This window comes from Sphaerodactylus townsendi, linkage group LG07 (genome assembly GCF_021028975.2).
Source record: "Sphaerodactylus townsendi isolate TG3544 linkage group LG07, MPM_Stown_v2.3, whole genome shotgun sequence".
In the NCBI taxonomy this organism is placed as follows: Eukaryota; Metazoa; Chordata; class Lepidosauria; order Squamata; family Sphaerodactylidae; genus Sphaerodactylus; species Sphaerodactylus townsendi.
Genome location: NC_059431.1, coordinates 8,287,607 through 8,312,951, shown reverse-complemented (window position 1 = coordinate 8,312,951; position 25,345 = coordinate 8,287,607). Strand labels below are relative to the sequence as shown.

Below are 25,345 nucleotides of genomic sequence, written 5' to 3'. Positions count from 1 at the left end.
GACCCGGTTCCTCCAGATTAGATACACGAGCTCTTAACCTCCTACGCCACTGCACCTTCTACACTCCCTCCTTCGAAAAATAGCCCACCAAATCTGAACAAACTCTACTCAAATGCTCCAAAAAGAGTAAGGAGTCAGGTCATAAAATGGCGTCAATGAAGAAGTGCAGGGAAAGCAGAGAGGCATGGGCAACATTTTAAAGGGAGCCAGGGACAAAGTGAGGGGGAACTGCACCTGGGGTGCGTCTGCACCCCGTGCCCCTGTCACGCCGTCACCTCCCCCCACCCAGAACACCCCCGGAATGCCCCACCACACTCAGGCCATGGCCCCACACAGGGGCACACCCGGGACATCACGCCCCCCCTCCCCGGTGCTACAGGCAAATGAAGCCATTTTTAAACTGTTTCAGCCAGGTAACCACTTCAAAGGGGATACATTTAGAATGTTTTGAGGCTACAAATAAAAGGTTTTGGGTAAAAACAATGCAGAATTCCTTAGAGGAAATGTTTTATTTCCTGCCTCAGAATGTTTTAAAGGCAGGGCACATCTTCAACCCGGATTGGGGGAAAAGATTGCTTGTTTAGACATTTTTGGAAAACCCAGGTAGAGATGAATATAATGGGCTGAATTCATTTTGGGGAAGAGAGCTGTGTGAAGTTCTTCCCCAAAACACTTTGGGGGGGGGACATCCTAAAGATGTTATACTTGTGCTATGGGGAATCCACCAGAGATTGTCGAAGGCTTTCACAGCCGGATTCAACTGGTTCTGGTGGGTTTTCCGGGCTTCGTGGATTCACCAGACCACAACCACACAGCCCGGAAAACCCACCAGAACCACCAGAGATTGGTTTTTTGCCTCCTTCCTTCTTGGGTTCTGTGTGTTTCATTATATTCAAGGTAAAATAAAAAGGAGGCATCAAAAACAGATTGCTGTGGAGCACGTTGCAGAGAGGACACAAAGGGATCAAAAGGTTGGGGTGAGGATGAAATGCTTTTTCGATAAAAGAGTGCGACAATAAAGCTATCTAATTAGTTTTGGAATTTCTAACGCACATGCATGAAAATCACCATTAATGTATAAATTCCTGCAATTAGTGCCTCGATGTTATGGGAGAATGCTCTACTCAAAGGAAGGTACTGTACTCCCGCCAGTAAAGTGGTGTTCAGTGCAGGTAGTGTGATGTAGCAACAAAAATGGCTAATGCAATCTTGGGTTGTACCCCCCCAGAGGGATAACATCTAACGATGCCCTAGTCCAGTGATGGCGAACCTTTTCGAGACCGAGTGCCCAAATTGCAACCCCAAACTTGCTTATTTATCGCAAAGTGCTAACACGGCAATTTAACCTGAATACTGAGGTTTTAGTTTAGAAAAACGGTTGGCTCTGAGGAATATGTTACTTAGGAGTAAGCTTGGTGGTAGTTGGTGGCTTGGCTTTGAAGCAACTGTGCAACACTTCCAATGGGTGAATCACGAACATAGGAGGGTTTCCTCAGAAGCGAGCCCCATTGCCAGCAATCGAACTTACTCCCAGGTAAAGGATTGTGCTTTAGTTCCTCGCATGAAAATCGATGGGGTTTAACAGTGCTTAACACAGCTTCCCCAAAACTAGGTCTTAGGTTTAATGCTAATAATCAAGCCCAGCAGGCCAGCCTAGATGTGTGTGGGGGGCACTCTGTTTGCGTGTGCCCACAGAGAGGGCTCTGGGTGCCACCTCTGGCACCCGTGCCATAGGTTCACCACCACTGCCCTAGTTCCTTTGTACACTGCCTTGGTTAGGTCTCCCCTGGAGTATTGTGCACAGTTCTGGAAGGCTCACTTCGAAAAGGATGGATATTAAGGGGAAAAAATCTTTACCTCTGCCCAAAACCCACCTTAAACAGACAGAGGTGAGTGACCTCAACAGGATATAATAGGACCCGCCTGCCAAAACAGCCATTTTGTCAAAGGGAGCTGATCAATATATTCTGAAGATCTGTTGTAATTTCAGGAGCCCTATTATTATGATGCTGCATACCATTTTTCTGCTATCTATTTGTTTTGTAATAGGATATAATGTTAGTCAGATACAACTCTGTGGGATACAAGCCACTAACCTGGATAGCTTTAAAAGGGGCTTGGACAGATTTATGGAGGATAAGTTGATGTGTGGCTACCAATCTTGATCCTCGTTGATCTGAGATTGCAAATGCCTTAGCAGACCAGGTGCTTGGGAGCAGCAGCAGCAGAAGGCCATTGCTCTCACATCCTGCACGTGAGCTCCCAAAGGCACCTGGTGGGCCACTGCGAGTAGCAGAGAGCTGGACTAGATGGACTCTGGTCTGATCCAGCAGGCTAGTTCTTATGTTCTTAATGTCATAGTTTGCCCTCCAAAACAGCCAAGGGGACTGATTTCAAGGAATTCTCCAGTACAGAGGTGGCGACTGTACATAATACAGTTCCCATAGTCATATGAGAGATGGCACTCTCACATATTGATGACATGGCCCTGTTAAAATGCTCAGTTTATTTCTGGGGGAAACGAGAGCAGTGATGCTGGAAATTGTGCCAACCTGGTTTCTGACAGATTGCCCTGAGCAGCTCTGTAATCTCTCTAACCGAGACTGTGGCGGCTGAGACGGAGATGCTGAGAAGACTGCTAGAGTTTGGCAGGTGGTGACGCGAAATGAACCAACAACGTCTTGTCGTTCACAGTTTTCCGCCCGTCTCCTCAGATTCTCATGTGTCCAAGACAATTTTTTCTCTCACAACTGTAAGATCAGAGGTGGGATCCAGCAGGTTCTCACCAGTTCCCGAGAGGGGGTTACTAATTATTTGTGTGTGCCGAGAGGGGGTTACTCATTGGGTCTGCTTTTCCGTTAGAAATTCCATTAGGTCCAGAAATCATAAAGTCCTGTGGTTTCCTATGTGGCTGGCTAGCGAAGGTAGAAAACGGGATCATTCTCCCTGTTGGGCTGTTTTAAAAACATGTTTTAGTAATATGGTAAAGTTCCTTGTTTAAGGAAAGTATCCTTTTGATTTCTAGAAACAAAATTAAGTATTTGAAAGCATTAAGTATTTGACAGGCAGTCAATTAGAGGAGGAGGAGTTGTTTCTGTTGGCAGTAGACGATAGGACTTGCTATCATGAGTTTAAATTATGGACAGAAAGATACCAGCTGGAAATGAGGAACTTTTTTTTACAGTAAGAGTTTTTTACAGTAACAGAGAAATTATTAATGCCCCGCCCCCGGAATGCCCGGCCACGCCCCCGTTGTGCCCCACCCAGCCCCATTGGCACTACACCACTGTTTGAATCCCACCACCATGGGAACCTGTTACTAAAATTTTTGGATCCCACCACTCTGTAAGATCAAATATTTTCCCATCTCTCTGGCCTGGCCAAATGATCCTGTCTGCCACACTGTGCGACTTCCATTTGTGCCAAAGGAATATGTGCTGAAATTCAAAACCCTGGATCAGAGTGAGCGTTCACATGATCCCACTTTTAATTAAGGGGAGAGAGGAATCGTGTACATTTCTGAGGGCCTCCTCAGATGACGTGCCCGAGAAAATTCAAATGTTTCAGAAGGATTAATTGTATTTATAAGGAAGTTTCTGAACACCCCGAGGCTGATGTGAAAAACTAACTGAAGCAAGTGGGTTTGCACAGTGGTGGGATCCAAAAATTTTGGTAACAGGTTCCCATGGTGGTGGGATTCAAACTGGAGTAGCACCAATGGGGCTGGGCGGGGCATGATGGGTGTGTGGCTGGGTATTCCGGGGGCGGGGCATTCCTGGGCGGGGCTGTGGCAAGGACACAGCTGCTACGCCGGTCCTTGGGTGGGAAACGAATGCACGCAGGCGCAGGCTGCCACGCACGCCGGTGCACCTCCTGCTAGACTGCTTCAAGTTCTGCGCACTACTGCTGAGAGGAGGGGCGTAACTAAGGCAAAAATCACATGGCAAAATCACCAGTTAGTAACCCCCTCTTGGCATACACAAATAATTAGTAACCTACTCTCGGGAACCTGTGAGAACCTGCTGGATCCCACCTCTGGGTTTGCAGATTCTTCCTCAAGTGAAACATCTGAAGCAATATAAATAAAATCAAGAATTTTGATAGGCCTTAAAAACTTTCTTGGGCTGCTTTGTTCATTGCTAGCATAAAATGGATTTTGTATTTGGAGGTGAGGGGGTGGGGTGGGGCTTCTCTGTAGTGGCCCCTACACTGTGCAATGCCCTCCCTCCAGGGGTTCGTCAAGAGCCTACTCTCTTGGAGTTTCGGCACTTGGCAAAGTCCGTCCTCCTCACCCGGGCATTTGACTGTCATTGTGACAAGAAAGTTGGCTTTTGCTCCTACCCCCTCTATTGGAAAGACATGGCTCGGGATGGGCCAGGGGGTGGGACACTTTTGAGGGTTTTATTTGCACCCCGGTCTGCCACTAGTTCTGCCACATAGTTCTGGGTCTCTGAACAAGGGAAGTTGACACAATGCAAATGGGGTTGTGCTCTGTTTTTGGTAACAGATGATCAAGTTTTGTGAAGGCCTTTTTTCAAAAAAAGGAATCTTCTTTCAAACATCAAACGAAACATAGTCACACTTGTCTCTGAATGACTGCAGCTTTACAGACAATGGGGCCTGTTGCAGCCTTCCGCCTCTGGGATAGATTATTTTCGCCTTCCCTCCAAGGTCTTTCCACCCTGCAGAAAAGGATCCTAAGAAGGATAACCTCTCCGAGCTCCCTCGTTCATCTTCCTCTGTCAATACTTATCTTCCCAGTGTGTGACATTCTGCCTTAACTGGTAGCGTCACAGCGGGGATCGATGACATTAGCTTAATGAAGATACTACTCGAATGTTGTACTTAATGAGATGGTCTAGCCTTCTCAGTTAGCACTGACATTAAAAAAATAGTCTGGTAATTTTTTTAAAAAAATCATACTTCTTAAATAATCTCTCTCCAAAGGCAAGATCTCCACTTTCTAAAGACATATGGTGGATTCTAGGAAAGACGTCAGTGGGTGCCATGTTGTGTCTCCCTGTAGTTGTTCTTGGGTTGGAAACCAGCACCTTGAAGTGACATATGAACATAAGAACATAAGAACTAGCCTGCTGGATCAGACCAGAGTCCATCTAGTCCAGCACTCTGCTGCTCGCAGTGGCCCACCAGGTGCCTTTGGGAGCTCACATGCAGAATGTGAAAGCAACGGCCTTCTGCTGCTGCTGCTCCTGAGCACCTGGTCTGCTAAGGCATTTGCAATCTGAGATCAAGAAGGATCAAGATTGGTAGCCATAGATTGACTTCTCCTCCATAAATCCTCCATAAATGACACTAGAGATCCACAAGATTTTTGACGGTTTCAGCTTTCAAGAGCTAAAGCTCCCTTCCTCATAAAGGGATTGGTTTTCACATATTTTTTATTCATGAAATTTTGCATAATGCTGTTGACATCCCCATTGGTATCCGTGCAAAAAATGCCTTTCTTTACAGAAAATGCCTCTCTCACTCCTATAAATCAATCTGTCTATCTATTTATCTATCTCAATAAATTAATCAATAATGACAGCAAAGGCATTGCAAACAGTGCAGCTTCATACATTACAGATAATTTTGAAAATGCACAAAATGCTTGGGGGAAAAATATCGACCCTTAATCACTCTCCCCGATGATGGATGCCAATAGCTTCACAGCCCGTGTTAGACACAGAGTTGCCCAGGAACACCGCCAGGTGATCAGAGTGTCTTATGTGTTCAAGGCCCGAGGCTCTTGTCTTTGAAACTCCCCCCCCCCCAGTATAATGTTGCCTTAACACCCCCATCAATCCTGGCCACGACAAGACAAGCTTTGAGGAATGCAATGCCAAGAACCAGAGTGTCACTTCCGCGCCGATTCAGCCGGCTTCTCTAATCTTGGCGGTGCTAAATTGCAGATTGATTTAGTGGTTTCGACGCCTAATCAGGATAAGCAGTGTGAAGTCCGCGACCGTTGCTTTGTGTAGCTGATGTTTGGAGCGAGAGCGGTTTTCTTGGCTTGCGGATAAAAATGAGAAAATTGTACACCGGAGTGGTGGTTTATGGATTGTCCTCTGTTATGACACCGCTATTAGCCTCTATTAGTTGAAGGGCTTCTCTTGTCAAAGGGCACATGGTTCAATTGTTGTGGGGGCCCGGTCCCCTCCAGAGAGAGCCCAAAAAGTTGAGATATAAGAGTCTGGGTGAACTATGGCTGGGATGCAGCTGTCTGTGTGTGTAAGTAGAGAGAAGGATCTCACACCTCTTCAGCTGTTTGTCCCTTTCCTTCCTTGGAAGAAGAACGAGGAGGAGGAGAAGGATTTATATCCCACCTTTCTCTCTTGTAAGGAGACTCAAGGTGGCTTACAAGCTCCTTTCCCTTCCTCTCTCTACAACAGACACCTTGTGAGGTGGGGGGGGGCTGAGAGAGTTCCGAAGAACTGTGACTAACCCAAGGTCACCCAGCAGGAATGTAGAAGTGCGGAAACTCATCTTGTTAACCAGATGAGCCTCTGCTACTCAGGTGAAGTAGTGGGGAATCAAATCCGGTTCTCCAGGTTAGAATACACCTGCTCTTAACCACTATACCACCTGCTCTTAACCACTACAACATGCTGCAAGACAATCGATGTCTATGTGTGTGACTGATATACAGACTTTTTGAGCTTATGGGCAGTTTGAGAATGTTGACACAGGTCGATTCCGCAGTTGAGTTATCGACCTATGTTCGAGCTGCATTCGACCTAAGTGCTCTGCACAACCACTGGGATCAATGTGGTTTTGTACCAGCTTCGCCCCGTGTAACAGTCAAATTTCTGACTCCAGTTGGGAACTACTATTTTTTCAGGGAACCACGCTTGAACTCAGCTCGATTCTAGTAAAGTGCGGAATCTCTGGTGCCAGGAGTCCCCCATTCAGCCAATCACAGCTGAGTGTTTCGGGCATGCGTACAGCTGGCCAATCAAAAACCCCACCTTCGTCCCTCCATTCCTGTGGCAGTTTTTTTTATAACATGTGTGGGGATAGACGGAACATGGCCGTAGAACAGTAGCCAATCGGAACGGAGCGGCGAAGAGGCACAGGATGATACCGCCCTCCGATCTGGGATCAAGCTGGTTGCAGTGGGAGACAACAATGGCTTCGACCTAGGTCAGTACCCTTCTCAGGGAACTGGGTCGAACCTATTTTACTCATGTGCGGAATCGCCCACAGTGTGGGGAATGGGCTGTCACCAAATGGCATCTTCAAGAGGAGGAGCCAGCCACACTGGCTGTTGCAAATTACATTCCATCAACACAGTGAAGTTACATCTGCTGTGGTAACCGATGCTACCAAATGAATATTTTTTTTAAAAAAAGAGCACAGCTAATCAAGTCTGAAGTGGACAGTCGGAAGCCTGACTCTACCTAGCCCCACCCACTTTCTAAAAACACTTGACAGATGCCGAGAAAGACACCAGTAGGCCCTAGGACACCCACAGATATCATGTTGGAAGGGGCCTAAGTAATATAAATAAACAGATCTGGTTTCCAGTCCATGTAGCCCAGAACTAACTATTCTCATTTACTGTAGCCCCCTCAGGCACCAGTGCAGTATAATTTACAAGACCCAGGTAACATAAGCAAATAATGAATATACTGCAGCAACAATCTGATACCATGTAAACATTTAATGCAGTATAAAGGTACAATCCAAAGGTGCCCTGAGCAAGAAATACAATACTAGAAAACAACAACCGTTCAGAGCGACCTTTTGCAACCATATACCGAACAGCAGTGTAGAGCAACCACATACAGTGAAACAGGTAATAATCCAACTGGTAGAACAATGAAATGTCCGAAAGGAATATTCGAAGTAGAAACAGCTCAAATAAATACAAAAGGATAGGCTTTCTGGATAACAACAATTCCTGTTTTGTAAGGGAATAAGAACCCTTTTCTTTCTCAGCAACAGAGCAGTATATTTTTAACGTCGCCTTTAAGGAACTGTGTAATGTTGTTTTTGTCAACAACTTCTGTCTCCTTTGAGTACTGTGCTGTCCAAAAAGATGCTCCACAGGGAATGAATCTGCATTCTAAAATATATTTAAAAATCTCTATATCAAAAGGATTTCTTTACAAAATTTGAACAATTAGACAAATAAGAGAAAAGCATTTGTCTTATCAGTAATCTGCAGTACTAAACCCCAGAAAACTCTAGATAGACACAGCCCAGCTTCCAAGTCACAGCGCATGTGATTATTATTTTGTTGCTACCCCTTTTAAAATAAGATCAGGCAAAAAGTACAGCTGGCATCACTTATAAGCAATAATGATGCTGACTTAAGTAAACCATAATTTTGCAGAAAATACACAAGACAGGAGAACTGGGAGTTTTATTTAGTGGTCAAGGATGAAGGTGGAATAGAAGTGAGACTTCCCCACAGGTGACCATAAATAAAGGGAAGGGAATATATTAAGGCTTTGTGTATTACACGTGATGGATGGGGGGGTAGGTGGCGGCCAAGATTGCATTTTCTGACGGTTCTGGGGGCTTGCTGTTTCCGCCCTGTGACAGGGCGGGAAGCCCGGCAAGCCCCCCTGAGAAGGCCGCGCTCCTGGGGCTTGCAAGTCAGAAGTGAGAGAGGGCTGTCAGCACTGCCTTGCACCCCAGAAGGCAGTGCGGCAGCCTCCCAAAAATCGGGACAATTTAAATAAACCGCGGGATGCAGGACAAGTTGTTTGAAGGCAGGACTGTCCTGCCAAAAGCAGGACGTCTGGTCAGCCTGGAATATATCTTCTGGGTGAAGAAGAATTCCTAAACCAGTTGGAATGGGAATTATATACACAGGTGGATTCCCAGTCTGGAGTATTAATATTCTCCTAAAGTTACCTCAGGAGGGAGATTTGTGTGAAGTGGGTTGTTAAGAGTGTCAAGGCTGTGTGTGTACTGTATGAAATGGTACCAGCCTATTAGAACCTAAAGTCAGCATGAATCGATTAACCAGTGACATCTAATTGAACCATCTTCAAGTAAAAAACCTCTCATAATATATAAGCAACTGAGGAATCTTATAAAGCTGAATTAAGAGCTGTGCCAAATACTGATATTTGCATATACTTATCCCTTGCCTGATTTTCATCCTTTTGAAATATCTCCTGATTCCGTTTAATTTGTTTAATAAATTTCACTGCTGTTGGATGAATTTGTCTCAGTGCCTTGAGCAGGGGAATTGGTCATAAGGGAAAAACCTTTCTGGAGTTCAATGTATTGTCGAAGGCTTTCACGGCCGGAATCACTGGGGTGCTGTGTGGTTTCCGGGCTGTATGGCCGTGATCTAGCAGCCAGGAGAGAATGCTGCTAGAACACGGCCATACAGCCTGGAAACCACACAGCACCCCCCTTTCTGGAGTTTCCAAGGAGGAGCAAATAAGCTTTAGAAGAAGAAGAAGAAGAAGAAGAAGAAGAAGAAGAAGAAGAAGAAGAAGAAGAAGAAGAAGAAGAAGAAGAAGAAGAAGAAGAAGAAGAAGAAGAAGAAGAAGAAGAAGAAGAAGAAGAAGAAGAAGAAGAAGCGGAGTTTGGATTTATATCCCCCCTTTCTTTCCTGTAAGAGACTCAAAGGGGCTGACTATCTCCTTTCCCTCCCCCCCTCACAACAAACACCCTGTGAGGTGGGTGGGGCTGAGAGTGCTCCGAGAAGCTGTGACTAGCCCAAGGTCACCCAGCTGGCATGTGTGGGAGTGTACAGGCTAATCTGAATTCCCCAGATAAGCCTCCACAGCTCAGGCAGCAGAGCTGGGAATCAAACCCGGTTCCTCCAGATTAGATACACGAGCTCTTAACCTTCTACGCCACTGCTGCTCCTCAAATGCTCCCATCAAAGCAGCTGTCATGGAAAAGGCAGGAAAACCTGTCCAGCATAATTAGGAGGCTGTCTATGCCTGCCACAAACAGTTAAGGGCATGAAGAGACCTGCCACGCCATGCTCCAGTTCTTCAGAAGAACCCTTTCTCTCTCAAGGAGATGGCTATCAACTGGCTATTAACCGGAAGATGGCGACCAAAAGGGTATCAACCGGGTAGCCATGCCAGTCTGCAGTGGAAGGACAAAATTTGAATCCAGTGCACCTTAAAGAGCAACAAAATGTCCAAGGTAAGCTGTCAGATGTTTTTGTCATATCTTTGACTCTCTAACGTTTATACCTTGGACATCTTGTTGGCCTTCAAGGTGACAGTGGACCCCAATCTCGCTCCCACCCCCGTGAGGGTGCCACCTGACACCCTCCCCCACCATGACCAAACGAAGGGGAGGAGGAGGGGAGTGTGTGTGTGGGGGGGTGATTTTTCACCACCACATGATTAAATGGCCACAGCCCGGGAACTTTTGACCCCATATGTCCCCCTGGGTGGTACACCCTTGTTGGACTGCCATAGGGATGACTCCTGATCTCTGAGCCTCCTCAGGGCTGGTGTTGCCATGGCAACATTCCAGCCCCGCCCAGCCTGCACGACCAGTCTCTTTTCTGCTGTCTGCCTACCATCCATTGGCTTCCCGAATCTTGACCGAATCTCGCCCAACCTCCCCTCCATTTTCTGACCCCGGACATAGCCCAACAGAGATCTCAAGAATAAACGGAAGTTACTTAACCCACCTGGTTTATACAAGTAACGCAGGGCAGCCAGGCCGAAAGCGTACCTCGAAGAGAAGTTTTGTCCCAATTATCATTCCACCTGCGGCCTGCTCAACCTCTCCATGGCAACCCTCTGCCTCTAATGACTGGCAGGCTGTCTCGGGCCAAGAGCGCTGATTGCCACAGCGGCAGGTGTGGGGTGCGCAGGGAGATATTTATCGCCTGCCTGCCTTGGAGGCCCACCTCCAGATCTGCCAAGCTGATTTAGCTACATTAGCCGATGACAACCCTCTGAGCAAAACACACACTTAAGATCCGAGTTGGATGCCAGACTGACAAAGTTTGAAGGAGAGGTAAACACAGTCGGGGGCCACTCCAGATTGGAAAAGGTTTTCTCGGTAATAATATCCCAAAGGCACAGTTAGGCTATTGATTTGTTGGCTGGCTCGCTTCTTCCCCAGGTGATGGAGAAAAACGAAAATCCCAGTCAGGTGGGGCTCGGAGATTGGTGACGCCTGCCCGACTGCCCCCCACTCTTGGCAATTCCCCCCCTCCTCTGTGTCCTTTTGGTGTGCGGCAGCTGACCTTAGCATGGCACGAGCTGTCTTTAACGATGGCAGGCCATCCATCACTGCCTCTGCACGCTGTCAGCGTTCCGTTTAATCTCACTTGTAATTTTCTGAGGGGAGGCTGGCAAAAGCCACAACCGGAATTTTAATGGGGTGAAAAAATGCGGCTCGGGAGCCAATAAATATTTCTCGGCTTTATGAGGTCACGGGGCTGCCCAAAGTACCTGCTAGCAGAAACATTCCCGCAAGTTTTGAAAGTCGGCCTCTTTTTATAGCGCAATTGCTTTGAAAAGGCAAGGATAACCTCAGCGTGCTGCTACAAGTTGGCGAGCAGCTAAGGCGAGGAGGGTTTGGAAAGAATTGTGGCTGGCTAGACGGCGCTTTCAAGAGGGACGTGTGATGCTGCCTTGCTCAAAATCAGACTGTCTAGCTCTCCAACCCTGTGTGTGTGTGTGTGTGTGTGTGTGTGTGTGTGTGTGTGTGTGTGTGTGTGTGTGTGTGTGTGAAGTGCTCTCAAATTGCTTCTGACTCATGGTGACCTTTTGCATCCATGTCCTCCAACACATCCTGTTGTTAACAGCCTTGTTCAGGTCTTGCAGACTGAGGGCCATGGCTTCCTTGATAGACTCAATCCATCTCATGTTGGGGCTTCCTCTTTTCTTGTTGCCTTTAACTTTCCCTAGCATTATTGTCTTTTCCAGTCTTCTCAAGATGTGGCCAAAGTGTGATAGCCACCATTTATTTATTTTATTTATTTATATACTAGATTTTAAACCGCCCATCCCCGAAGGTCTCTGGGCGGTTTGCAGAAGGCCGGCAACACAATAACATAATAACATTAAACACAGCAGGCCAAAAACAACATTTGGCACAATAATAACTAAGTTAATTTAAAACAATTTATAAATCTATAAAACCATAAAAACACAGCAGCAGTAATATTATATTATATGGCGCCCGATCCCAAGGCCGGGAGGGGACAGTAGTGCTAACTAGATGTTATATCAGGCGTGCCAATGATGGAATGGCACGCAACACAGGGGCATCCTGGAGGGGGAATCCGTGGCTGGCCTCACCAAAGGCCCGGTGGAACAAAACTGTTTTACAGGCCCTGCGGAATTCACCAAGATCCCACAGGGCCCACACCTCTAATGGAAGAGTGTTCCACCAAGCAGGGGCCAGGGCCGTAAAAGCTCTGGCCCAGGTAGAGGCCAGCCGCATCATGGAGGGGCCGGGGGCCACCAGTAAATTGGCCTCTGCCAATTGCAGAGGCCTACCTGGGACATATGGGGTGAGACGGCCACGAAGGTATGAGGGTCCCAAGCCGCAATGACAACTTAGTCATTTTAGCTTCTAGGAACAGTCCAGTCTTGATTTTATTGGAGGTAGGGGGTTGAGGGATCCACAGTATATGTGACACTCTTCTCCAACATCACATTTCAAAGGAATCTACTGTCTTCCTGTCAGTTTTCTTCATTGCCCAACCTTCACACCCATACAAAGTAATAGGGAATACTATGGCATGGATTAACTTGATCTTGGTTTCTAGCGACACATCCTTACACTTAAGATTCTTTTCTAGCTTCCCAGTCTCAATCTTTTTCTGATTTCTTGCTTGCATTCTCCCTGTTGGTTGATGATGGAGTCAAGGAATAGAAAGTCTTCAAAGATGTAAGTTTCCTCATTGTCCACTCTACAGCTGAGCACAAAATGGAGACTGACACATAGAATGTTGTGAGGACAATAATTTGCTGATTGAAAATACATGTTTCAGGCAACCAGACAGACATAGGTATACATGGACATCTCCAAATAGCCAGTGTAGAAATCAAGTAGATTACATAATTGAATGAAGATGATAGAAAAGCTCTATTCTCTCTGCTAAAACTAGAGCAGGAGCCAACTGTGCTGCACATCATGAATCATTAATACTGAAGATTAAACTAAAGCTGAAGAAAAAACACCAGAAAATTCGTAGTGCCAAAATACAATCTAAGCAACATTCATGAACTGTTTAAAGACCATGTAAAGAACAGAGTTGCACTACTAAGTTCAAGTAAATGTAAACCAGAAGAACTGTGGGTTGAAATTAGAAATATTGTCAGGAAGACTGCACAAAGACTGTTCCTGTAGCCAAAAGAAATGAAAAGTCTTGATGGATTATTAAGACAAGTTGGGGGGGGGGCGGGCACAACCACTAAATGAGCACCCCAGAAGTGCTGCCTGGGGCTCATAACCCCCTGCCCCCTTAGATATGCTACTGCAAATGATAGACCATATTCAAAGTAATGAACCACACCTAAACATATCTGATACATGCCTAAAAGTTAAGATGTCCAAAACTGACAATGTTTTTGGCATAAAACAATAGGGAAGCTGCCATATATTTTTTCAGTGAACTAGTGCAACTATTCAACTTGCCATATTTGAAGGGGGCACTCACCCTGTTAGTTTGGTTTGTGCTGATCAGCTGCAAACACGTGCCAGACCAGGTTGTATTGTGTTTTCCCCAAAACTGTGCATGGACAAAGATGTCTGTCAGTGGCCATTGGCACTACTAGGGAACCAAAACCGAACCATGCTACTGGCACTTAATATCGAAAAGGTGATGGAGCAGCTTTTAAATTAAACCCAGGAGGAAAGCTGATGGGAGCCAAAGAGTGTCTGGTCTGGGATAACCCCCTCTATTGTACAGACATCTGCTTTTTAATATATATTTTGATTGGGAAAGCAAAAAAACCAGTTCTAGCCCTCTTGAATTATCACTAGAAAACCTAAGTGGCAGCAATTGCCAATGAAACATCTTCATTGGAATATGGTGTCTGTATCTTAACAACACTTTCTGCTTCAAGGGTTTGGGCTCCAGTGGTGGGACCCAAAAATTTTAATGTGGGGACTACATGGTGGGTGGGATTCAAACAGTGAAAAATGGCGCCAGTGGGAGCTGGAGTGAAGAGTATAACGTGGCCAGGCATTCCGGGGGCAGGGCATTAATAATTTCTCTGTTTCTGTAAAAAACTCTTACTGTTAAAAAAAGTTCCTAATTTCCAGCTGGTATCTTACTGTCCATAATTTAAACTCATTATAGCAAGTCCTATCGTATACTGCCAACAGAAACAACTACTTCTCCTCTAATTGACTGCCTGTCAAATACTTAATACTTTCAAATACTTAATTTTGTTTCTAGAAATCAAAAGAAGGATACTTTCCTTAAACAAGGAACTGTACCATATTTCTAAAACATGTTTTTAAAACAGCCCAACAGGGAGAATTATCCCATTTTCTACCTTCGCTAACCAGCCACTTAGGAAACAACAGGACTTTCTGATTTTTGGACCTAATGGAATTTCTAATGGAAAAGCAGACCCAATTAGTAACCCCCTCTCTACACACACAAATAATTAGTAACCCACTCTCAGGAACTGGTGAGAACCTGCTGGATCCCACCTCTGGTTGGGCTGCATGGTCTCCAACAGCTGGAACATCAGAACAGCCTTCAAGGGCTGGTCCCGCATGCAGCCTGAAAATCGGTCTGAAATGTTACCACTGGGCATCAAGGATGGTAGCAGCAACTGTTTTTAAAAGAAAGACAGAGATACCTCCCAGCATCCCCAACTGTCTTTGCACGTCACAGCAATAGAGCTATCATGCTGCACTTTCATTTCTATTTATGTTCGGGGATGTAATAAATCATTGCTGGCTTTGAATTATGAATAAATCGGATAGCTGCTCTTCAATTTTTCACAGATGTATTCTGACTGAATCTGTATCATTTGATGATCACTGCAGAACTGCCACCTTTTAACCTGGTGAATTATAGATTATCTGGCCAATCACGGCTCCGGCAGGAACAAATGAGTGATATAATTAAAAAAATACTTTTAAGCACAGTATTTAGATTAGCATCTAGCTCCATAATTGTGTCTGTTTACAGGGAAAGCTGTCTGGTATTAATAAGAACTGGATTCAACTCCCCAATCTGTCTATTTTGTTTTTCACATGGAAATAATTTGATCATCAACATATAAGCATGATATATGCCTCTTCATGGTGTAGTGGCTAAGACCGATGGCAAAAACGCCGTCCCCAGCGAGCCATTCGCACAGGAGGCGCAGCTGCTTTGCAGCCGTGCTGCCCTCGCACCGCCTGACCGGTATGAAGCGCGGGTTTTAAGTACAAAAGCAAGGTTTTCGGCACGGTGACTTGGAGCTGCCGCATTCCTGCCGGCAGTGGCTCCAAAGCGCCCTCCCCCCTTCCACCCTTCACTTACCTTGTCTCCGGCCGTCCGGCGCGTCGCCGAGGCCTGGGGACAGGCCCCCTGCCCTGCAACGCTGGAGCAGTCGCACAGGGCCGGGGGGCATGTCTCCAGGCCTCGGCGATGTGCTGGATGGCCAGAGACATGCCAGGTCGGCCGTCTTCTCGGCTGTTTCTGGGACCGGTCGTGTGAACGGTCCCAGGGGGGTTGGGTCAGCGTGGAATGCGCCGACCCAACCCCCATCGACGCCGTGCGGAAACGGCCTCAGTGCTTACAATTAATAACTACATTTGTTTCACTTTTAGTCCTTCTTATAAAGTTGTCTTAATCCAATATTCTGCTTTCATTTAAGTCTCGAATCCCGCTGTTGTTTCTCTGTTTGTCTATGCTTTCAATAAGTAGTCCGCAACGTATTTCCAGTCTTTCAGAAAACTGTCATATTCTTGTCATATTCTTTCAGAAAACTATCATATTCTTGTCTCTTTTGATGCAGGTGTCCAGAGAGGAAGGCATGAACTTGGCCAGACAATATGGCTGCCCTTTCTTTGAGACCTCTGCAGCCTTTCATTTCTACATCGATGACGTCTTTTACAGACTCGTGAGGGAAATCCGGAAGAGGGAGATGTCTCTGCCTCTAGCCGAGGGGAAGTTGAAGAGCAAAGGAAGTCTATGGCAGAAACTGAAAAGGTCTTTGAAGAAGAAGAAAGAGAGTCCTTCTTGATCACTTTTTTCCGTCTGGTTAGCTGCATCACTTGGAAACTGCCTGGAACCCATTCTCTGACACAATTCCAAAAGGCATCATCTTCTGCGGTCTTCTTTTCAGGAACCCCGCCACGAAGGGCAAGTTGTCTAACTTTGGGAGAGCTATGCACACGGTGGAAAATGTACCCCTTCTGGTTCATGATTTAAAAAAGCAGGAAATATATGTAATAGGTAGCTTCTGAAAAAACAGCACTTGAATGTATTTTATTTGAGCATGATGTTCAAAGCTCATCAACAATGACATGAAAAATAGTCAGAATGCAAACAATTTTTTTAAAAAAACCACTCAAAAGGCACAAGGGGTTTGCTTCATTGTTTTGGTATGTATGTATTTTTTTTATAATTCATCTTCATTTAAGAATGTGTAGCTGTTCCTGTAAACTTCCTGTCCTTTGAAAAAAAATATATTGGCTTGCATCCAAAGAGTCCCAGGTAAGGCAACAAAACATTTTCACTCCTGTTGCGGTGCGGAGCGGTCTCCACCAATTCTGGTCTCCGAAAACTGCTTTTTACTTCATCGTGGTGGACTCGACAGAATGGATTTTCATGCGACTTGAGAGCTGCACCAGGAACAGGGACAAATCTTAGGAATGTGTGTCTGAAACTCAATCTACCGTTCTTTGGATCCAAACACACTGTGTTTCATGTGATGTCAAGTGACTTGAAAACTCTAGGGATAAGATAATGTCCTTCATTTGTTTTATGTGTTTCCGCTCTGCCCGCTGCTCCACTCCTCTGAAACATTTTTAAAAAATAATTCCAAAATCAGAGCCATGTGCAGATTTTGATAGGTTTCATTTCCTTCTGTCAAAGGCTTTCACGGCCGAAACCAACTGGCTGTTGTGGGTTTTGTTAGATTTAGTTTAGTTTAGAGTCATGGATCTGCCCAGTAGTGTGTGTGAGTGCAGTTTATAGAAACTTCCCAAGAGATAAATGTAAAAGGTAAAACTTACATTGATCCAAGCATCTCCAGTTCACAGCTTTGTTCCAGGAAAAAGGTAGATAGAAAGAAACCCTAGTCTAAAGAGATTACTTTCCCTACGACAAGTGGGCACAACTAACACGCCGTCACGTGTGTGCAGGTGAGAGGACGTTCCAGTGGGAAAGCCCCACTGAGCAGGCTGCCATTGACCATGCGCTCAGGTCATGACTCTAAACTAAACTAAATCTAACAGGTTTTCCAGGCTGTGTGGCCAGGGTGTGGTAGTTTCTGCTGCTAACATGTTGGCTGCATCTACGGCTAGAATCTTCAAAGGCAGGTCACAGTAAGATGCATTTCTCTCCATGCCGTGGAGAGAAACACATCTTCCTGTGACATGATTCTGAAGATACCAGCCATAGGTGAAGGAGAACATTAGGACCAACACAACTAGAAGAAGAAGAAGAAGAGTTTGGATTTATATCCCCCCTTTCTCTCCTGCAGGAGACTCAAAGGGGCTGACAATCTCCTTGCCCTTCTCCCCTCACTACAAACATCCTGTGAGGTAGGTGGGGCTGAGAGAGCTCTGGGAAGCTGTGACTAGCCCAAGGTCACCCAGCTGGCGTGTGTGGGAGTGCACACGGCTAATCTGAATTCCCCAGATAAGCCTCCACAGCTCAGGTGGCAGAGCTGGGAATCAATCCCGGTTCCTCCAGATTAGATACACGAGCTCTTAACCTCCTACGCCACTGCTGCTCCTAGAAAGACCACAGCACTCAGTTCATTTCTTTCTGTTCATTGGCCTAATTTTTCCCTTTCTGATGTGCCTGTGAGCAGTGAGAAAACAGGAAAAAGTAGATTTAGTGTGATCATGCATCTAGAAGAAGCAAAGTTTGGATTTATACCCCTCCTTTCTGTCTTGTAAGGAATCTCAAAGCAGCTTACAACTCCTTCCTCTCCCCACAAAAAACACCTTGTGAGACTTGTGGGGCTGAGAGAATTCTGAGAGAATCACCCAGCAGGCTTCATGTGTCGGAGTGTGGAAACAAATCACCCAGCAGGCTTCATGTGTCGGAGTGAAGAAACAAATCCAGTTTGCAAGATAAGAGTTCCCTGCTTTAATAGCTTTAAGATCCTTGTGTGCGTGATGATTTCTGCTTCACCGACATGGACTGGAAAAACATCCCATGAATCTGAATGCAGTTGTAAATGTGGTCACATTGTTGGCATCATTACTACGAACGCACATGTACATCTGCAAACCACTAGTAATGTTGGTAATTTTTTGCTAATGCAAATATACGGAGTGAGCACAAGGCAAAAATGAACTGGCAAACAGAACGAAAAAAATGAAATAATTGAGAATTCCTAGCACTGCCTCAAAAGAAGTTTGAGTATGGAAAGCCCAGCAGCTTATTAACAAAATCCATTAAAATATCTTTGGCTTGGTCAATACCCTAAAAATTTGGTAAAATTCAGATTCGGATTTATTTGGGCATAAAATTATCTGTATGCACAAATAAGACAAATAACCTATTCGGGTCCATCTGATTTTATTGTATTTTTGGTGGGTTTTGTGTTTTGGCCTGCAGGGGGCGCATTTTTCAAGCTACTGGCACCAAAATTTCAGGGTTTTATCCAGAGACTGTCCTTATGATACCATTCAAGTTTGGTGACGTTTGGTTTAGGGAGACCAAAGTTATGGACCCCCAAAAGGGGTGCTTCTATTCCCCATTGTTTCCAATGGCAACTAACAGGAGAAGGAGCTACCCCTTTGAGGGTTCATAATTTTGGAACCCCTGAACCTAACTTCACCAAACTTGGATGAAACCCTGAAATTTTGGTGCCACTAGTTTGAAAAATGCACCCCCTGCCGGCTAAAACACAAAAAACTCAAAAAAAACCCCCAAAAAATCAGACCTGAATTTTTTGGGTATACCCAAATATTCGGGTTTATTCGAATATGTTATTTGTCTTATTCGTGCATACAGATAATGTTATGCCCAAATAAATCCGAATCTGAATTTTACCGAATTTCTTGGGTACTGACCAAGCCTAATCCCGGGTTTAGCCATTTAACCGAGGGCAGGGCCAAATTAGAGCAGGAGCCATGCGGAGTTCCCACCCAAAACGCTGTAAATCCTGCCCTTGCCCCGGGTTAAATGTCCCATGCGGAAAGGGCCTTAGAAAAGACCAAAGGGTGTGTTTTTCCCGTTACTGCAGGTAATTGTAACTTGTATGCAAATTCAAGATGGCCCCTTCTTTTTCTTGATGCCACATGGGGGAAAAGAACCTTCCAGTCTGGAGAGACCATTGTGGCATATGCTGCTTTCGGATAGGGTTGCCAACTCTGGCCTGAGAAATCCCTGGAGATTTTGAGGGCGGAGCCTGCGGAGGCTGGTTTGGGTAAGGGACCAATGGGTATCATACCATGGAGCCCACTCACCAAAGCAGGCTTTTTCCCCCCTCCAGTGGGAACTAGCCTCTGTAATCTGGCATCAGTTTCAATCCCAGGGGATCTCCAGCAGTTACTCAATTGCAGAAGACCAGATGCCATTTCTATTTCTGCATCCTCAGCAGCCATTGCAAGCAACCTGGCCTGGATTTAGAAGCTTCTAAAAATCTATAACTCTTAACCACAGCTAATTGGGTACTGCAGACAAAGATTATAGACAGCCGGTCTGTCTGAATTTATAACCAAGTGGGAGAGCTCTTCCTGTCGCTGTGGCTTAATCAACCAAGATGTCTCCACTACACAGGAAGGGGAATTCCTATGTAGCTTTCAGACAAAATAGAAATAGACACGCTCTGTCTCTTTCTGTCTCTGTCTCTTCCATAACACCAGAACTCAAAGGCATCCAACAGTAGATTCAGGAGGGACAAAAGAAAATATTTCTTTACACAGTGAATGTAGAAAGGGGAATGTGCTGCCCTAGGGTGTAGTGATGGTCACAGGGGTATTATTGTTCAATTTTGTTTTGTATCACAGCTGCCAGTTCTTTGGCTTTCATTACAATTCCAGCCCCGCCCAGAGGCTTAGGATGTTGTAATGTATCGACGTAGTACCGTGTTTCCCCGAAAATAAGACAGCGTCTTATATTAATTTTTGCTCCCAAAGATGCGCTATGTTTTATTTTCAGGGGATGTCTTGTTTTTCTGTGTTCTGTTCATCGGGCATGCTTCCAAACAAAAAACTTTGCTACGTCTTACTTTCGGGGGATGCCTTATATTTCACACTTCAGCAAAACCTCTGCTACGTCTTATTTTCAAGGGATGTCTTATATTCAGGGGAAACAGGGTATTTGTGCGAATCCAAACAGGAGTACCTTTTGAATCCAATTTAAAGATGGAAAGGGGGGAGTGGGTAAGAGAGCAGCCAACTAGACAACTAAGCGTAGATAGATTTAAAAGGGGTTTAGAAAGATTCATGGAGGACAGGTCTATTACTGGCTACTAGCAATAGTCCCACTAACCGTGGTAGGGAGCTACAGAGAATTTCCCAGCTCTGCATGTAACTGACTCATATTGGGAGATCCTCCTGCTGGTAGCCACCCGAACTGCCTGGCACCAATATGGTGTCCACGCTGCTTACAAAAAAGGTGGGCTACTAGCCATGGTGACTAAAGGGAACCTCCATGTTTAGAGGCAGAAAATCTCTCAATCCCAGGAGGCAACATAAGGGGAAGGCCTCGATTTCTGTGCTCTGTTGAGGGATCTCTAGGAATAGTGCATGGCAGCTGTGAAAAAGGCAAACTCTATGCTGGGGATAATTAGGAAAGGAATTGAGAATAAAACTGCAAAGATTGTCATGCCCTTATATAAAGCCGTGGTGCGACCGCACTTGGAGTACTGTGTTCAGTTCTGGTCGCCATATCTCAAAAAGGATATCGAAGAGATAGAAAAAGTGCAGAGAAGGGCAACGAGGATGATTGAGGGACTAGACGATTCCTTATGAGGAGCGGCTGCAGCGTTTGGGACTCTTTAGTTTGGAGAGGAGACGGCTGAGGGGGAATATGATTGAAGTCTATAACATGATGCATGGGGTAGAAAATGTTGACAGAGAGACATTTTTCTCTCTTTCTCACAATACTAGAACCAGGGGGCATACATTGAAAATGCTGGGGGGAAGAATTAGGACTAATAAAAGGAAACACTTCTTCACGCAACGTGTGATTGGTGTTTGGAATATGCTGCCACAGGAGGTGGTGATGGCCACTAACCTGGATAACTTTAAAAGGGGCTTGGACAGATTTATGGAGGAGAAGTCGATTTATGGCTACCAATCTTGATCCTCTTTGATCTGAAATTGAAAATGCCTTAACAGTCCAGGTGCTCGGGAGCAATAGCCGCAGAAGGCCATTGCTTTCACATCCTGCAGGTGAGCTCCCAAAGGCACCTGGTGGGCCACTGCGAGTAGCAGAGAGCTGGACTAGATGGACTCTGGTCTGATCCAGCTGGCTTGTTCTTGTGTTCTTATGTTCTTAACAGTGTAACTTCAAAAACTCTAGAGGATGCTGGACTGGATAGACCACTGGTCTGATCTAGAAGGGCTCTTATTTTTGGTCTCTCTCTCTCTCTCTGTGTGTGTGTCTGTGTGTGTCTGTGTGTGTGTGTGTGTGTGTATGTGTGTGACTTTTTTATATATATGTGGCTTTTCCCTCCAATCACCAAATCTCAAGACAGCACATATGGTTCTATTACTGTCTTGGTCTGTCAAAGACAAGATATATAATTCACTTTGCTGTCAATCACGATGAAATCTGCATTTGTTGCGGAATAATTCAGCGTAAGTGGGTAGAGCTCATGCAAGTACACACAGAGAGAGACAATTGGCTATATATCCCACTTCAAATGGATCCGCCGTATCTGGTATAAATATTTAATATATGAGCCGGGGTAACCTTCCTCTCTAGCCCTGGCAGATTTGATTATTATCTCACTATGAAATCATTATCTCTGAAGGCAGTCATAAAACAGGATGGGATATATGCCCAATTAAGGCATTCCTTTAAATCTAGCCATGATATTTATATTACCCCTATTATCACAGTGTCAGGGCGCTTGAAAGTCTTGTTAATCTCATTCACTGGAGCTGAACACAAGAAGTATTTGAGAAGTGAGGGCTGAGCTTGGAACCCTGTTGGGAGGCAGGTAGGATAAAAGCTTCAAGATAAATACAAAATACATCTATTGGTTTATCATTATCATCATGAATGGCAGGGGGTGGGAGGAGGCAGGGCTTGTGTACTTTGGGACTTTGGGAGGTAAGTTATGAGTTGCACTCCATAGATACTGTTGGTATAAACTAGGCCATCTGGCATTGAGGGCTGACATAAGGTTCCAGCTGTCATATGGAGATCTCCAGGAATTGTAACTCAGGCCCCTTCTGCACATGCAAAATAATGCACTTTCATTCCACTTTCAATGCACTTTGACGCTGGATTTTACAGTGTGGAATAGCAAAATCCACTTGCAAACGATTGTGAAAGTGAATGGAATGTGCGTTATTCTGCATGTGCGGAAGGGTCCTGATCTCCAGATGACGGAGATCGGTTCTTTTTAGACAAAACGGCTCCAGACAGATTTTAAGGCCTTTAGGTCCTTTCCCCGCAAGTCACCCTTGAACATTTGCAAAATGTTTGCACAATGTTTTTTGATTCTCCCCTCCCCCTGTTTGTTCACACTAACTCCCTTGAAACGTTTCATGGCTACCATGAGAGGATTCTTCTCTCTTTTTCAGCTCATTGTAGAATTGACGCTTGCTGGGTGTAATTGATTCTTCAAAGATTTAACCATTTAAAAAAACCCCACAAAACTCACAAAAATAAAGAGGGGAGGGGGAACGAAATGAGCTCAGTGGCGCAATATAATGATGCCGAGGAGAAGGTTCAGGGAGAGGAAGCGAAGGAGTTTGTGAGCTGCTTTGAGACTCCTTATCAGAGGCTGATTCCGCATGGGCCAAAAACAGTGGTGTGAAAACACTGTGAAAACAGCATAAACCCTTTTTACACCATTTAAAACCCTTTTACACCATTTTCACACTGTTTTCACACTGCTGTTTTTGGCCCATGCGGAATCAGCCAGAGAGAAAAGCAGGGTATAAATCCAAACAGTTCTTCTTCCCCTGAAAGACCAACAAAATAAGCTTTTGAAAGTCAAAACATTATATTTGACTAGGGGTGCTGGGTACCACTTGACAACCAGTGCGGCTGGGAGGGGGAGGAAGTACCAGGAGCAAAGAGAGACCTAGACCAGCAATGCTATGATGTTGCCAGTAACTAAGGTCTTAGGCCCCCTTTTTGCTTCCAGTAAGCCCCCCCACCAGTCAGATGATTGGCTCTGGTGAAGTGGAGCCCTGGAGCGGAGACCTGGGAAGAAGCCTACAACAGACAGAGAGAGCTTTGACTCTGTGGCTCCTTCCGCACGTGCAGAATAAAGCACTTTCAATCCACTTTCACAATTGTTTGCAAGTGGATGTTGCTGTTCCGCACAGTAAAACCCAGCTACAAAATTCATTGAAAGTGGATTGAAAGTGCATTATTCTGCAGGTGCGGAAGTGCCTCGGACACTTGTAATTTAAAAATCTTTCTGGCCTCTAAGGTGTTAATTGAATCTACCTGAGTTATTGCCAGTATTCTAGTGGTGCTGACTGACCAGGCAGAAAGGTAGCTACCCTGCTAACCATCAGCCAATTGCAAAGCTAGACGGGACGCTGAAAGAGGAGAAAAAATCTCTACTCTGGCTACCCCCATGCCTTTTAAATGTCAGGGCTTCTGAGGACCCCTTATTCCCAGATACACCAAAATGCAACACCTTCTACACTGCCTGTGTCTATTAGTAAAACAACACACACACACAAATCTTAATGCTGCAAACATACACGCAAACACATCAAGATGTGCACGTGTGTCCTGTTTTATCAAAACACAAAAGTGCATTAGTAAAACAAAGGGGAATGGGAGCCCATTCCGACAACTTCAAGGCAAACTGAACACAATTTTTTTTGTTGGGGTTGTTATGTTTTGGTTCTACTAGCTCCATCTGAGTTCTGGAAGTTTTCTGGACAGTGTGGCCAAATGGACCCGAAAAGGGAAAACGTTACTTATCCCTAGCTGTGTCAGATTGTTTTTGTCTCGTATTTTTGGTGCTTTGGGCAATATAGAAAAGAAGCTTGAATAAACAGTGCATGGATGTGAGTAATGTAGCAAAAGGAAATTCAGACTAGCAGAATGTATTGTATTCTTGTTGAAAAAAAGCTTATGTAAATAAAATGAAATCATGTCCCATTGTAAAATGAGCTTGCAGTTCATTAGCTGGAAAGAGCGAATTGACATTAGCTGGAAAGAGCGAATTGACATTAGCTGGAAAGAGCGAATTGACAATTGCAAAGACGTTTGTTGGGAGGCTGGTGGATTATATATAAATTTCATTGTATCTGAAGGACCATTTTTTATTTATTTATTTATTTATTTATTTTTTCAATTTATTATACCGCCCCATCCCCGTAGGGCTCTGGGCGGTGTACAATACAATGCACATATACAGATAAAAATGCACGTATACAAGTAAAATAACTAAAACCATTAAAAGCAGCAGTAAAATAAAAACTAGTAGAAAGATTAAAACTAACACGCAATGGCGTCCGACAGATCCATTTCCAAACCCTCTTTCAGGGGGAAGATCAGCAAACCCCAGATAGCCGAGGCACTGATGTAAAAGGCCACCGTGGGGCACCATCAACGGCTGGATCCTCCAAAGGCTTGGCGGGTGTAGATCTTACAGGCCCCTGCGGAATTCAGTAAAGGTCCCGCAGGTGTGGACAGCTGGTGGGAGAGTGTTCCACCAGGCTGGAGACCAGAGCTGTAAAAGCCCCGGCCCGTGTGGAGAGGCCAGCATTATCATCGAGGGGCCAGGGACCACCAGTAGATTGGCCTCCGCAGAGCGAAGAGGTCGTATAGGAGGACATGTGGGGCGTCGCGGTCCCGAATCTGAAAGGTCCCAGGCCGCGTAAGGCCTTAAAAAAGGTCAGCACCAACACCCTATGAAGATGATTGAGGAACTCTACAGGAGCCAATGCAGCTGGCGCAGCTTTACAGGCTGGATATGATCCCAGGTGGCACTGCCTGTAAGCAGACGCAGCAGCTGCATTTTGGACCAGTTTTAACCTCAGATCCAGACGCATGAGGCCAGCGTGAAGCTGAGGATTACAATAGTCCCTAGTCTGGAGATGGCCGTTG

The 25,345-nt window shown here is 45.3% G+C and overlaps 1 protein-coding gene across 1 annotated transcript in view; it reads left to right on the top strand.

The window, feature by feature from the left end:
• RIT2 (Ras like without CAAX 2) overlaps window positions 1–17,023 on the top strand; it is a 203,713-nt gene extending 186,690 nt beyond the window's left edge. Inside the window, exon 5 of the mRNA XM_048502621.1 lies at window positions 15,921–17,023. Coding sequence (XP_048358578.1) covers window positions 15,921–16,148 — 228 coding nt within the window. The 3' untranslated portion in view covers window positions 16,149–17,023. The remainder of the gene's footprint in view (window positions 1–15,920) is intronic.
• The last annotated feature ends 8,322 nt before the right edge of the window (window positions 17,024–25,345 follow it).